At 30.5% G+C, this 16,965-nt stretch overlaps 1 protein-coding gene across 7 annotated transcripts in view; it reads left to right on the top strand.

The window, feature by feature from the left end:
- HisT (Histamine transporter) overlaps positions 1-16,965 on the top strand; it is a 212,599-nt gene that overhangs the window by 135,637 nt on the left and 59,997 nt on the right. For all 7 annotated transcript variants that reach the window (XM_072546326.1, XM_072546308.1, XM_072546318.1 and 4 more), the window contains exons 4-6: positions 8,969-9,110; positions 12,890-13,089; positions 16,549-16,652. In XM_072546326.1, coding sequence (XP_072402427.1) covers positions 8,969-9,110; positions 12,890-13,089; positions 16,549-16,652 — 446 coding nt within the window. The remainder of the gene's footprint in view (positions 1-8,968; positions 9,111-12,889; positions 13,090-16,548; positions 16,653-16,965) is intronic.

Here is a 16,965-nt window from a genome sequence, read left to right on the forward strand (position 1 = left end):
ATTAAACGTCTTACATAACCAAATCTATAAAAAGTAAGAAACAACAGATGCATTTGCATTTCAGGGGGGTGTATTTGCATCGACATGCTATTAACAAATATAAAATATAGAACTATAACTGTATAGCTATTTAGTTTTTGTTTAGTTCAGTAGTTCTGGCATAAAAATGCCACGATCAACAAAAAGATATATTCATATGCTTCATAGATTTGGAAAAAGCATTTGATATATTAAAACACGACCTACTATTAAAATGCTTGCAAGCAGTCGGTTTAGATGAAAAGGATAGCAAACTATTCAAAAACAAGTAGAAATTAGAAGAGAGGTTAGGCAAGGATGTGTTTTGTCATTTATCTTTATTTCGAGTTTCAGTTTTTCGAGTTACTAAGTAAAGTTGGCTTTATTATTGTTACAAAGAGTCGCGTATTATATCCTAAAGTTAGTCTTGATCTTACTGCACTATTAAGGCGATTATAACGAGTGTATCAGATTTTAAGTGGCCTTCCATGTAATCATATTCCAATTTTTATGTTGGTGTTTCGTGATTTCCTAGAAGATGGGTGAGTAGACAAAGAAGAATAGAGTGGTCCTAAGATCTCCAGATCTTACACTACTTGATTTTTTCCTATTATTGAGTTACTTAAAATCAAAAGTTTACATCCATCAACCACAAATTTTGCAAGATTTAAAAAATATACTTAGATTGAAAATTCGTAATATAAATCCATAAATGATCCACAATGTTCAAGAAGATTGTCTTCGTTAATTTAGTTACTGCTAAAAGGCAGGGTGGTGGCAATTCAAACATTTGATTTATGCGAAAATCTTTTACTTGTAAAATAAATATTTTTTATGTTTTCTGACAGCAGTAAAATGTATTTTGTATTAAATAAATTACATACATAATTCTTGCGGTGTAAATTAATGTTACTCAGAAATTAAATATTGTTTTGGCCACCCCGTATAAATAGGTATGTTAATGTTTATATCAATGAATAGAGAATTAAATAATTTTTCATATGAGCTAGCACACGACCCCTATTCTCAATATATAGATACGGATATTTTTTATTATATATACCAAAAAATCATAATTTAAAAATAAAAATCGACTTGTTTCGTAATTTGTCTCCAAAGTCGCTTATTCTAGAAAAAATGAACTTATTCCATAATTTTGCTCCTTACCGTATATCATTTCAGATGCAAATTTTTAAGATGAAAGTCGTCAGAGATTTGCCTTTTAAAAATCGTATGAACAAGCTGAATTTTATTGAGAATGTCAATTTAGAACTTTTTGTGTAGAAGGAACTGTTCTATCAGAAACAACGCCTGAAGCGAGCGGCGATTTTAAATGTGTTACGGACGCGAAATCAATTTTGTAAATAAAAATTGTATCAACTTGACGGTAAAAATTCGATATCTTTTAATCCATGTGTCACATCCACAAAAATTAAAATGGATTTTAAATGTGAAATGTTCATATTTCGTATGCATTTTTTGAATTGTGCCGCAAATGAAGTAAGTTTCTATACAGCTGTTAAACAAATAAACGTTGCGAGATTTTTGCCATTTTTTGAGATTAATAAAATTGATTCCTTCGATTGACCAGTCGCTGTAGAATTTTCATTGCCAAAGCCTAATTTTCAAAACCTATAGGTATCATGAAATTTCGATTTTAAGTTTTGGCAATAAAAATGAGGCATTAGAATTATGACTAAAAAACGCTGAATTTAAACTTTTACATTACAAATGGTCTCACGTAACGGAAAGTACTTCCACGAAGACGGCATTAGTTGAAATTTGTAGGTGGAGTATATTTTTGAAAAACGTCCTTGTGAAATCAAAAAGAAGGAGTTTTAACGTTTTAGATCGAAATTTTAATACTATAGTTTTGAAGATTAGGCTCTAAGAATTTATTGATTTATTATCAAATAATATCGAATTTTTACCGTCAGGTTGATAGGTTGATACCTACAACTTTTATTAAAAAAATTGATTGCGTAACTGACATTTAAAATCACTGGTCGCTTTAAGGGTTGTTTCTAAGAGAACGGTTCATTCCACAGTGCTAATCAACATTTTTATTCAGACTTACCTCACCTACATTTGTTGTTCGAAACATTTATTCGATGGCGTACATATTTGTAGTAAATCGATCGGGGGTTTAAAGGAAAGCTTGTTGGTAGGAGTGGCAAACTTTTTTGCATTTTTTTCTGGTCCCAAAATTAACGTTCTTAGCAAAATTCAGCTTGTTCGTATGATTAGTTTCAGTGGCATTTTCGTCTGTGACGACTGGTGTAGTAGCAAAATTCTCAATTTTAAAATATCCTTGACACTATATATGACATATAACATCTATTTTCCGTGTATCAAAGTTCATAAAAATTTATAGCAAAACATGTTTTAAAATATCATTTATGATAATGACGATAGTGACTATCGTATTATATATATTTTATCCTTATTTTACCTGCTAACTCTTTAGTTGTTAATTATAAAGACAGTAAATACTTTTCTGTTCAAATTAGCATACCAACTGTTAAAATATATTAAAGAAAATACATTGTTATCGGGTTATTGCTTTTTAATAATTCAAGGTTAATGCATATAACTTTACCTAAATCATGAAAATAGTTGATTTCATTTTAAGGCATAAATTTTATTGTTAAAAAATAATATTTAAAACAATTAAAACAGAAAACATCATGAAAATGTATATACAGTGAGTCCGTAAAGTATGAAATAAATTCGATATTTCCTAAATGAAAAGCCATTTTAAAAAAATCTAAAACACGTCGATTTTTAAATTAAATGTTCTACATTTTACAATAAACTTTCATTATACAAGGTGATACACAATACAGTGATGACGTCATCGGCTCTTTTTTTAAATGTAACACCCTGTATTTTAGAACATTTTTAGATCGATAAAAATAATCTGATTTCAAAAAAGTATAATACTTGGGTCTAATGGATATAATTTGAAAGATATGCGCTTAGAAAATAAATTATTTATTATCAATTGCAAAAAAGTAGACTACTTCTATAGTATATTTGAAGAATAAGCTGGAGTAAATTCTCAGAAAAAAAAACTAAATTGTTAAGCATATTTTAGTACGTGTGATTTTCTTACAACGTCAATATTTTAGCTTATTTTACGTTGGGTTTGACTATTTAGATAGAAATTTTTTCATGTCACATGGACTATCGTAAAATTTAAATACCTGCTATTGTTAAACTGTGTAGGCTAGGGTTTTTTCAGCTGGTCATAGACGTACTTTAAGGGTATTACATTATTTGTTTCGGTTTGTTAGATATTTAAACCATTTTCAAAGCATATTATATTTATATAAATCTGTTTATTTTAGTAACGTTATTTATGGTTATTTTTGTCGTTATGATAATGACCCATTAAATAACAAGAAATAAAGAAACTCTTAAAATACATAGGTATTTAGTTAATGGTCTTTTGATAGTTTAGATAGAAAAAGTCGATTAGCGAAAGATGGTTTCTGATAAATGTGAACGCTATCTTAAATAGTATAAATTTCGATTTTGTTTGGAAAACCAATGATTAATAAAATGGTTAATGGTCTTTAAAGAGTCATTCATTAATATCAGAAAATTTTTGTTTAGTCGATTATAAGCGAGTGAAGAGATCTGACACAGTTGTTTTTTGCAAGAGTGAATAGTGAGTTTATAGAATATGGAATTAACGTGTGATTATACACCAGTTAAAAAATTAAAGTTGAATCATTTATCACTTAACGAAAAGAGTGTTATCCTTAACGTCTACAATTATTTTAAGCAACACAATCCTTCCAATACTGTTGATAGTATAGTTGAAATTTCGTCTAAAGTAATGGGATATTCAAAATCAACTGTATATAACATTTTAAAAGAGGAAAAATCAGCTGGTATAACGCCACCCAAACCGAGACCAGGAAGACCAAAGTTGTCGAAAGTGAATGTGGATGAATTTTTCAAAAATGCAATTTATAGAATGGTCCACTCATTTTTTTTTAACAAACAAATACCAACTTTAGATAAAGTTTTACAAGCCATTACCGACGATCCCGATTTACCCATAATAAGTAGAGACAAACTTTGGAAAGTTTTTCATGAATTAAACTTAAAGTATAAAAAAGTGGGCAGACAGTCAATGCTTATCGATTCCGAAGAAATTTTTTTTTGCAGACGAGACTACTTCAAAAAAATAAAAAAAAAAAATGAGGACAGAAAATAAGAACATTTATTATTTAGATGAAACGTGGGTTAATGAAGGGCATACTGTAGGGAGAGTTTGGAAAGACAAAACTATAAAAACATGTCGACAAGCATTTTTGGAAGGATATTCACCTGGTTTCAAGGAACCAACAGGTAAAGGTCGACGATGAATAATTGTTACCCATATAGGTAGTATGAATGGATTTCTTAAGGAGGGTTTACTTTTGTTTGAATCAAAAAAGACCTGTGATTATCACGAAGAGATGAACGGAGACGTGTTTGAAGAATATTTAGAACAGATGATTGAATTCATACCTAAAAATTCAGTTATTGTGATGGACAATGCAAGTTACCACTCTAGATTAGTTGAACGTTTACCAACTACTCAATGGAGGAAAGATGAAATTGCAATGTGGTTAACTTCTAAGAATTTAATCTTTGACAATACAATGACAAAAGCAGAATTATTAGAGCTTGCTAAAATTAATAAACAAAATTATAAAAAATATGTCATTGAGGAAATAGCCAAAAAACGAGGAATCGAAATACTTCGCCTACCACCGTATCATTGCGAGCTAAATCCGATTGAATTAGTATGGGCCGAAGTTAAAAGTAACGTTGCTCGAAATAATACAACTTTTAAATTGTCATGTTACTATTCTTTTTCATAAATCAATATCCGAAGTAACGACTGAACATTGGCAAAAATGTATTAATCACGTTATGGATATTGAGAAAAATATGTGGGAGCTTGATCATATAATAGATAGCAGTATGGAACCTATAATAATTCATCCTGGATCGGATAACACTTCGTCTGAAAGAGAATATGAGGAAGCTTAATTTTACATTTGAACCAATTGCCGACAACTTCATTGTTTATTTTTTATTTATTTTTTATTGCTAATATAATTTTCATTCTTATTTCTAATATTATTAGTATTAGGAATATTATTATTTATTAATAGGAATATATAAAAACTTACAGTTTTTGTGTATGTATTTTACGTTTCAGTATAATTTATTGTGTTTTATTATTTTATATTAACTGATAATAGAATTTTTATTCTTTTTATGTATATCTTTTTATTTTAAACCAGTATTGGATTGGATTAATTACTTTGTTCTAAATATCCAAATAAATTTAACGCAAACTTTTCTTTTAAGATAACGTTTTAGTTAGAAGATGTGCACGCCTATGTATTTCGAGGTGCGAAGATTAGTATTCTGAGAATTTACTCCAGCTTATTCTTCAAATACACTATAGTTTTTGGTAAACTGTAATTATTTTTAGTAACGTTCAATAACAATTAAGTAGTATAATAATAATATTAATTCGTGAATGTTCTGTATTATTGCTTAGAATTAATTTTAAGTAGAAATAAATTTTGAGTGTAAAGCGAAGAAATAAAATACTCATGATGATTGGGTATGGAGACAAATCGCGAACTTAGATGGAAGTGTGTAATTTGTTTAATGATAAATATCCAGAAATACCGATCACGCAGTCAACAGTAAGTAAGATTGAAAAGAAATTTCGAGAAACTGGTATGGTTGAAAATGCACACAAATAGGTTGTCCCTCTGTAAATTATGTTACAACATTAGATGTTGGTTTTGAAGAAGATGCGCACACTTCTGTTCGTAAGGTTAGTAGTGATCTCGATTTTTGCAAAACAACGGTACACAAAGTAAGTAAAAGTAAGTAAAGTAAGTAAAATGCACAGTTGTACAGGAATTAAACGAGGATGATCCAGATAAATGAATACAATTTTGCGAAATAATGACACAGCCACCGAAACCCTCTTAGTTTAAAATATTATTTTTTCTGATGAGGCTCCATTCAAATTAAATGGTGAGGTCAACCGTCAGAATTGTAGATACTGGGCAAAAGAAAACTCCAACTGGATGCGGGAACATCATTGTGTATGATGTACCCGCAAAAGGTAAACAAAGGCAATTTAAACGGGCCAGCATACTTTCAGTTTTTAAGTGGGCATCTCGTACCTACTTTAGTTAATTTATTGCCTAATACAATTAATCTTGGATTGATAAAAGTTTATGGCTTCAACAGGATGATGCGCCTCCGCATTATGCTTTAGATGTTCAAAGATACCTAAATGAAATTTTTTCGAACAGGTGGATTGGAAGACGTGGACATATTGAATGCGCAGCGAGGTCGCCAGACCTCAATCCTTTGAGTTATTTTATGTGGGGTCATTTAAAGAATATTGTTTATAAAACGAAACCTGCAAATATTGGAGACTTAAAAACACGAATTCGTAAAGAAATAAACAATATTTCTAAAGAAAGCATAAACAAGGTTTTGCAAGAATTTGTACAACGTTTGGGTTAATGTCAAATACAACAAGGGCTACAATTCAAACATTTAAGATTAAGTGATGTATTTATTACTGAATTACTTTCAAGTTATTTATTATAATTTATTTATAATTTATTAATACTATAAATCAATAAAAATTAATTTTCTAAGCCCATATCTTTCAAATTATATCCGTTAGACCCCCAGTATTATACTTTTTTGGAATCAGCTCATTTTTATCGATCTAAAAATGTCCTAAAATACAGGGTGCTACATTTAAAAAAAGAGCCAATGACGTCATCACTGTAATGTGTATCACCTTGTATAATAAAATTTTATTGTAAAATGTAGAACATTAAATTTAAAAATCGACGTGTTTTAGATTTTTTTAAAAAGGCTTTTCATTTAGGAAATATCGAGTTTATTCCATACTTTACGGACACAGTGCATAGAATATGTCCCAGTGACTTGTGATCATATGAAATATTATAGTTACATATTAAATTTAGGTAACAAAATATAAACAAATTTACTATTTCTTATTGGGAATAAGCCATAATTATTATTCTTTTAAGTTTTTTTGACGTTTGGATTTCCACTTCGGAAATCGTTCTCAAAATACAAAGCTCATCGAAATTCAATGTCTTTCGCAGATAAGCACGTGTCATTGCCCATGACTTACTGCAAATTAATAATTTTATCACTTAATTCAAACAACTAAAGGTGGCATTTACATACATGAAAACAAAATCTAGCAAGGACAGGCGATATAAATTTGGAGTCAAGTATAATATCCATTTACATTGAAATAATAATTTTTTCATTCGAATAACACAAAATACAATAACAATTTTTTTGGGTATTTTTGTCTTTATTATCTATATTATATTATTATTATCTATATTATTAGATTAATAATATGGTTCGATGGTTTAGTTTAGTGAGCAGAATTTTTTTGGCGATGAGGTCGGTGTTTTAACCCCATCTGGTGAACAAAAGCAAAGCTTGACATCCATGAATATCCAATAATTACTAAAAGCCGCGCAGAATAATGAAGATTTTGATATAGTGATGATCGGAAACCTCCAATAATGGGGTGCTCATGAAGAAGAATTTTGTGGTTCATATGCCGTCATCTAGAATTATTTCTTCCTGACATTTCGTCTAAAATTGCGGCAAATATTCTGAAAGTACACTAATGAATTAAATAAAATGCTGTAACAGAAAACTGTAAAAGCTGTACATGTAGGGTTGTAAATGATCTAAAGTTTATCAGAAACAAATATAAGATATAGAGCCAAATTATCATGTTATAAAAGAAACTATAAAATAGAATGGCGTTGGAATGAGCTCATGGCAAGACAATCTAAAAATGAATGGATACACAGATTAACAAAAAGAAGATCAAGACAAGATATAAAAATGGGTAGGTGATATTCAAACTGCTACAACACAATGGACACAATGGTCTGAGGAAATGTTTAGATTCGTTGTAGCTGCGATTAGTTTAATCCTTTTGTGAAACAGAAATCAACTGGTCTGGTTTTTTGATGGGGCACGAAGGTCACTATGTGGGTTTGTCTGTTGACGACTAATTTATATGAATGCAAGACATTGTATTTAACAGCTCAGGACCTTTAGTGGTTATAACTATTGTTACTCAAATTGTGCGTTTTAGCGTTAAAATTAGCGCCCGATTAGAATTTGGTTTTAAGAGCTTTGAAGCATTGTGCATATTTCTCTTTGCATTGCAAAGAGGAGAACTGGATATAAATATCTCTTATATTTAACAAACAGCCTTTTATAAGATCTGCTGTGGTTATAGACCAAACGTCATGAAGAAATAATTCCAGCTCACTGTTTATAAATTTCAAAATAGAATATCGGGAAAGAAATGAAAGGCTAAATTTACAAAACATTATCAGATCAATAATGACATACGCGGCAGAAACAAGACCTGACACAGAGAGGACAAAAAGGATGTTAGAAACAGTAGAGATAAAAAAACTTAGAAAAACTGATGGTAAGACACTATGGCACAGAGCTAGAAGTACAGATATACGACGTAGATGCACGGTGGAGAACATCAAGAACTGGGTAAGAAATAGAAGAGTAGAATGAAACGATCATATAAGCCGAATGACAACAAATAGAGTAGTAAAGACGGCAAAAGACGGTTCCCCAATAGGAAGACGATCAGTAGGAAGACCACGTAAACGATGAAACGACAACTTACTGGATGCACATTGAAAAATAGGCAGAAAAAAAAGAGTCATATCTACATAAGAAGAAAAAGAATATTTTAAAAATACTTCTTATTTGTAATTAATCTTTTAGCTAGGTTTTTAAAGTATTAGTTTTAATTGTTTACAATTGTCATATATAAATTAATTAACACTATTTTCTATTTTCTTTTCAGTTGGGTGTTGCGTTAGGCTTTCTACTACCTCCAATATTTGTAAGTTCTGATTCAACTATTGACCAAATGACACATGACTTTTATGTTATGTTTATATCTGTCGGAGCATTCACCACAGTACTTCTTCTGATTATTATTTTATGTAAGTATAATGAAGAATATATTTGTTTCTATTGATTATTAATTTAGTGCACTAGGGCACAATAAATGCAATATTAGAAGTAGAAAATCAGGATGATTGACATTATACTAATTATTAATTTAACTGTATTTATTCAAGCACCCATACAAAAAAATGAAGATGATTCTATTTATGAATGATATAAAGAATTCGCAGTTTTGCCGAAAATGTAAATATGTTACTGACTATCAAAACAAGAGGACTTTGTGTAGAATATATTAATCTAATAAAATCTAACCTAATAAAAATATCTTGACATAAATCGCTTAGACGGAAGAATAGTAACGTGATGACCATAAAAAAGATCGGATAATATGTACGATAATATGATATAAATGTTTTTACATATATAAAACTAGAATCTTGAAAAAAAAAAGAAGGAACAAGTGGGGTATATATAAAATATTAAATTGTATTAAATGTTTAGATGTTCAAGGGATATTTGAAAATTAGTTTACTTACTTCACGAACTATATGGAAATGATTGAAATGATGAATTTTCTTATATTATCACTGAAGGAATTATTGGAAAACCTAATTATGTTTCTAATATTTCATTTTCTAATGAACACTTTTTACCTAAATATGACATTTTCCGTCAAAGCTGTTCTATTTATCGGATAACAATCCGGAAATAGTTGATGATGTACACATTCAACATCCACAGAAACTGAACGTTTATGCAGGAATTTTCGGATCACATTGTCGGACTTGAACTTTGTAACTGGAACTTTGAATGGCGCAATGTATCTGATTTTTTTTGGAAAATAATATTAGACCTACTTAAATAGTCATAATTGAGCAAGACGATCATAACCCCAAAAGAAACTGAATTTTTCAATATGATGGGGCCCATCCGAAATTAGCTATACCTTTGAGACAATGTTTAAAGAGACATTTTAAGAATGGATCAGAAAAATCGGATTGGACTTTTTTGTGGAAACATTTAAGGACAAAAATGTATGCAACTCAGCCCAGATTATGTTTCCATTAATAATGCATGAAAGTTGGTGGAGGCAATTCGAACATCTAATAAAATGAATAGCCAAATGGGTTACAGTCAGGGCTATAAACAAAATACACGCTCATTTCAATAAAAGGAACTTAATACAAGTATGTACATTTGATAATATAAATCTTGAACTTATTTTTGGCCAGGACGACAACTAGAGTTGTGGATAAAAAAAATATTTAAGTAACCTTTAAAATGATATATCACACGTACTCCAGTCGTCAGAGACGAAAATGCCACTGAACCTCTAAAAATCATAGGAACAAGCTAAATTTTAATGAGCATATTATTTTGGGACCTCAAAATATATGCAAAAAAGTTTACCACTTTTACTCCCGGGCTTCTCCTAAAACCAAAACGCAAAAAAAATCGATTTACCAAGAATCTGTAAACCATAGAAAAAAATGTTTTAAACAAAAAATGTAGCTGAGATAATTTTAAATAAAAATGTTAATAAGTATTTTTTCTGTAGAATGAACCGTTCTCTTAGAAACAACGCTTAAAGCGACTGTCGATTTTGCATGTCAGTTACGCGCACGAAATCAATGTTCAATAAAATTTGTATCAGCTCGACGGTAAAAATTCGATATCTTTTGATTCAAGTGACTTATTAACAAAAATCAATATGCGTTTTAAAGGTAAATAGTTCAGCTTTTTTTGAGAATCAGTGGTGTTTGACACCACATTTGGCGCATCTGAAACAGTTTTCTCATCCAGCAGAGGTCTATCGCTGACAAAAGAGCTAATAACTCGTCTTCACTAAAAATACTATCATTAAATGGCAAAAATCATAAAATCTAAAAATCATACATCTATGGATAGACTATGCGAAGAAAAAATTAGAAGAAAAAAGCCGTACACAGTTTCGTTTTCGAAACACAGTGGGTACGAAAGAGGCTCTCTTTAGCATACAAGTGCCATTTCAACGATGTAGAGATGTAGAGTGCGATATTTATGCATGCTTCATTAATTATCATAAAGTGTTCGATATAGTAAAAGACGACAAGCTGATGGAAATATTAACAAATATTGGAATGAACACCTATAATCTAAGAATTATTAGCAATCTTTACTGAAAAAAAAATATCTTCTAATCGTACAGAGGCAGGAGAATCCGATGATATCAAAATCAAACTTGGAGTCCGACAGGAATGTATACTATCACCCCTGCTGTTCAACATATACTCTAAGGAAATATTTCAAGAAACAGTAGATGATGTTGAAGCCGAGATTCGAATTAACCGAGAATGTATAAATGAGATTAGATACGCGGATGACACGGTGGTATCCCAGAAAGAATAAAGCTATAAAGCCCAGAAGCAGTTAATGACTAGAATCACATAAGTGAGTCATATATATGGATTTCACTGAACAATAAGAAAACAAAATGTATGATAATCTCTAAGAAGAAACAGCAAATTGAAACAATCAGTGTGAATGGTCAACCAATACAAAGTAAAAACATACACCTACCTTGGTACGAACGTCAATGAAAATTGGGACCATTCCCTAGAAATAAAATGTAGGACAGAGAAAGCAAGATCTGCATATTAAAAAAGGGCTAAGCTATTCAAATGCCTTGATTTATCAGTACCCATAAAAATCAGGTGACTACCATGTTATATCTTTCTTATACTGTTGTACGGAGTTGAGTCGTGGACTCTCACAGATGCTACCTGCAAGAAAATTGAGGCTTTCGAAATGTGGCTTTATACTCGAATCCTAAAGCTATCCTATACCGATCACGTTACTAACCAGGACGTTTTATTAAGAATGCAAAAGGGAAAAGAGTTGTTTACCATAACAAAAACAGCCAAAATCGAATAACTCTATAACGCAATTAATTCTATAACAAAAAGTAGAAGAAAAACGTGGACCAGGAAGGAGGAGGATTTCCTAGCTGAAAAATCTACATACGTGGTTGAACACAACAACCACAAATCTTATTCATAGCAGCAGTTTGCAAAATACAGATTGACATGATGGTCGCTAAAATCCAAAATGGATAGGCACTACAAGAAAAAGAAATGGCCATATTCCCGTTACTTTAATCCGTTTTGTATGTTAGAAGGTTTAAACGTCAAAGGAAAAGCAGTTTCAAAACACTGCAACATTATAAATAGTCAGTAACGTTCCTGGATGATGCAATAACTAATTTTTGCAAGCTTTGTTGTTGTATTTCTTCAGCGGAACAAAAACGGAGCGATCTAAGGGCTGTAGCTTATAGCTTGTATGAGGAGGGAATGTAAAGCCAAGATTCTGGCTTCTGGTTTTCGCAGGCTTAGATTTTCGTGTAGTTTGATAAAACAACTGCTTATTTATTTGCTAACTTGAGAAATTCCTCTTTGCAAATGCTATAGTGAAATTTGGATAATTTCAAACAATATTGAACTACCATTTTTCTTGACATATCGGTCTATCAAACGACATCTATATGTTCGGTTTTTATCGAATGTTATATCTGGGAAATTTTCTCCAGGTACTTAAGCTTTTGTATTTGTATTTACCAAACTTTGATTACGTAGTTTCGTTATTTATATTTATGTGTTTTTCTTATATTGCTCTATTGCTTTATTGTGATACAGATATATTGTGATCTACAGCTTATACCTTAATGCAAAAATTTTTATCAAGTAACACAATTTAAATATTGTGAGATTTAATTAGTAAAAAAAATTATAACATACTATTAATTAAGAAAATCTGATTGCATTTATGTTTTTTTCAGTTTTTAAAGATAAACCACCAACTCCACCTTCTCATGCTGCACTTCAACAAGAATCAGAAACGATCGATTTTATGAATTCGTTAAAAGATTTGTGTAAAAATAAATCTTTTATGTTTTTGTTAGTAGCTTATGGAATAAACGTTGGAGTATTTTACGCAATATCTACTCTTCTTAATCAGATTGTATTGCTTTATTATCCAGTAAGTAAACTATTTTTGATATGAACTGCGCGTAAGGGTTAAGTATTCGTAGAAAGTGTTTAGAAATAGAAAAAAATCAAACATAAACGTAAAATTCGTAAAAAATGAAAAAAAGAAACATCAAAAAAATAATTTTAAATATGTAGTGTGTTCTGCATACCTAATGTTTAATAGCTACATGTACAAGTTTTTTTGGCTAACTTTTTAAAACTAAATATTTTAGGCCACTTAATTATTAAACACAGTTTTTCTGATTTAATAACGTTACTGTCACCATTACAATCAAAACCAATAAGTCTATGCGGCTATTAAAAATACTTTCTTTAAAAATAACTCCGAAATTAAACAATGTCTTGAATAAGATAATGCTGCTAGTTCTAAGCTGACATGTTAATTCTCGGCCTTCCTGTTCTGACCAATTTCTACACACTTTCACTACACACAGAGGCTACACTTTCCAATTCATTTTCCTACATCCATTTCTCAGCCTGTCATACCAAATCCCAATCTACCATACCAAAAATTGGAAAGACCTCATTCGCCGCTACATCACTAACTTCCCTCTTAACATTGTTTACACTAACACAATTTCTGCTTGTTAAAATTTTTTTCTATGTTCTGTACAATTCAGTATGATCCTGAACAGTTGAAAAATATATCTTCCAAATCCCTGTGATGAAATGTAGTAATAATTTTTTGTGAATGATAAATGCATGTTATACGTTTGTATACTTTTATTTGATCTGAAAATAACCAACATTTGCATAAGAAATCTTTTTTTTTTTAATATTAATAATATTCTTATAAGTAGAAATTTTTTATATGGTCATATGAAGTAATACATGTACAGAGTGGGCCAAAAGCATGTAAAAGCCTAATTATCTCTTAAATGGATAGTCCGAATTAAACAAAAACTGGGATACGACTATTCTGCGGTATAAAAATCTTAAATTTGATATTTGCGATGTTGCCAGATTCACCATTCTCCTGATATCATTAGTTACTTTGGTTTATTTAAATACAATATTCTGCATACTGTATTATTATTGGAATCCTCACTTCCATGCGACTTTAACCATATGTAACACTTGGCATTTTATCTAGTCACGAAGGTCTTTAAATAAAGAAAACTTCTCGATGCCAAAGAAATAAACGCTCATAAGGCATTCATTGATCTTGAGATAGTATATGATAGTTCCTCTACAGATTCTGAGGTAGGCAAAAAATAAGAAAGTAGTCCCTAGTGAATACGCAAAGATTGTGAGATACATCTATGAGGGAGTAACAACTAGTGTTAGGACAGGTGTGGGAGAGATTGATAAATTCCTTGTGAAAGTAGAACTGCACCAAGGCACTTAGTCCTTATTTATTCTCATTAGTTTGTATCAAATAACAGCGAAAATAAAGGGTAACATTCCGTGGTGCTTAATGCATGCTGATGATGTAGTGTCAGTAGGAAATAGTAAAATAGTACTTAGAACAAAAACTGGAACAGAGAAGACCAGCTCTTGAGCAAAAAGGTTTAAAATTTTGGAGGACAAAAACATAGTATTTGGAATGTTAATTAAAAGATGAAGTTACTACAAATAAAATGTTATAAACAATAATCGTTTTAGGTATCTAGGCTTGGTATTACAGAGTAACGGAAAAATAGATGGAGATGCAGTAAGATGGATGAAGTGGAAGAAAGCGAGTGGTCTGTTATGTGAAAATTCCAATGAAGCTGAACGGAAAATTCTATAAAACAGCCATAAGATCAGCTATGATGTACGGAACTGAGTGTTGGCCAGTTAAAAAGAAAGAGGAACAATGAATGAATGTGGTGGAAATGAGAATGCTTAGATGGATAAGTGGAGTCACAAAAAAGGATAACATTAAGAATGAGTATATAACGTCGAGGCGTTAATCACACAATATGAAGAATTGCTGATCTGCGGGTTCTTGGAGGGAGTAGGAGAAGCAGATCAAAGAAGACATGGGGAGAAGACACTTAGGCAGGAAATCTCGGTAAAGGGGATTATTATTGATATAATTTAAAATAGAAACTTATGGAGATGTAATTAGGAAAGCTGACCCCGCATAGTGATATAGGCAAAAATAATGATTATGATGATCAGTGTGAAGTAGTTTTGGCTTGACGTTTATTGAAAAGTTTTGTAAGATAAATTTTATGAACCAATTAATAAACTAATTTAATGGTAATTCAAAAACTGTATAAATTACAATAAAACTTAAGATTTAATGCAGAATTTCGTTGAAGATCTACATATATGTAGAAATATGGAGAAATATAATATATGTACTTATTCTATCTTCGTTTAGGATAATGTCAAATTAACAACGGATGACATTTTGAACATTTGATTAAATAGACGTGAATTTAGCAATGTAGTAAACTTTTAATTATTAAAAATCCAGATATTTGCTTTAATCTGTGCCTTTTAAGAATTGCAAGGCAAAACAGACGATGATAAAGATCTAAAAGAGAAAATGGGGAATCTAAAAATTGCATTTCACAACATATTTCCTCATCTAAGCAAAAATACTTGGCGAATTTTTTTCTTGTACTCATAAAGAGTATGTCGAAATAAAAGAAATACAGTTAAGATTTAATTTTACATAGTGCCTCTGTATTTTCGCTTATACGTATTTCATACTATTAGGAATCATCAGAGCGCCTTTTTCAGAAGCTTTGAATGTGAAAACCATACTTCCCGTCGAAAAGAATCAACAATAAAATGGCTTCAGTACGGACGCTATAGCGGCATCTGATAATAAATCACAAAAGTAGAAGTCCAAAGATTTCTATTGACGAAACCAAAATCAAGATTTTTGCTTTAATCTGTGCCTTCTAAGAATTTCAAGGGCAAAAGGCAAAACAGACGATGCTAAAGATGTAAAGAGAGAAAATGGGGAATCTAAAAATTGCATTCCACAACATATTTCCTCATCTAAGCAAGTTTAGTGGCGAATTAGTTTCTTGAACTGGTATTGAAGTGGAGATTTCAATAAAGGTACAATATACAAAGTGTTGTATTTAAAAATCCAAAGTGAATAATGATATCAGAAAAATGGTAAATCTGGCATAGTTATAAACATCAAATTTCAAATCTTCAAATTGCAAAATAGATGTATCCCTATTTTGCTATAATTCTGACAATCCATTTAAACAATTTAAAGAATTTAGGCGTTTCCAGACTTTTAATCTAATCTCTATAACACAAATTTGTAAATACAATATATTTACGGAAGTTAATAATAGTACTAACGGCATTGCTTTCGTATAAAATCTAATAAAAATATATTTTATGTATATATTTGGTATTCGTATTGTATTTATTTAAGTAATGTTTCTTAATTTTCTTTGATTTTTAAATATTTCACTGATGTCAACGTTAGTTCTTGCCACTTTTATCGTGTTCAAAACATATAAGAAAATAAAGTATTTATGCATTTTAGGGAGCCAGTGCAGACGCTGGTAGAATTGGGCTCGTCATTGTGGTAGCTGGTATGTTAGGATCTGTTTGTTGTGGTATTATACTTGACAGATACCATAAATTCAAGTAAGTAGTAGGTCAAGCTGTTTTGACAATGTTTATTCCATTTATCCATATTCAGCACTAAAACAATGGTTAATAGCACAACAGTATTTCAGACTTCGAAGTCACAGGTGGAAAATATCTGGAGATGAAGATTTATGGTTATGAAAAAAATAATGAGTGATAAATTCGACCGTTACTTGATGGAAGTTAATTTTATCTAACAATAAAACATTGAAAACTTTTGTTTTTAACACTTCCACAAAGTTTATTATAATTTATTATCACAACCGCTGTTTCGACAGAGCGCCTTTGTTAAATGGTGTATTTTTACTAT

The sequence above is a fragment of the Diabrotica undecimpunctata genome, chromosome 1 (genome assembly GCF_040954645.1).
Source record: "Diabrotica undecimpunctata isolate CICGRU chromosome 1, icDiaUnde3, whole genome shotgun sequence".
In the NCBI taxonomy this organism is placed as follows: domain Eukaryota; kingdom Metazoa; phylum Arthropoda; class Insecta; order Coleoptera; family Chrysomelidae; genus Diabrotica; species Diabrotica undecimpunctata.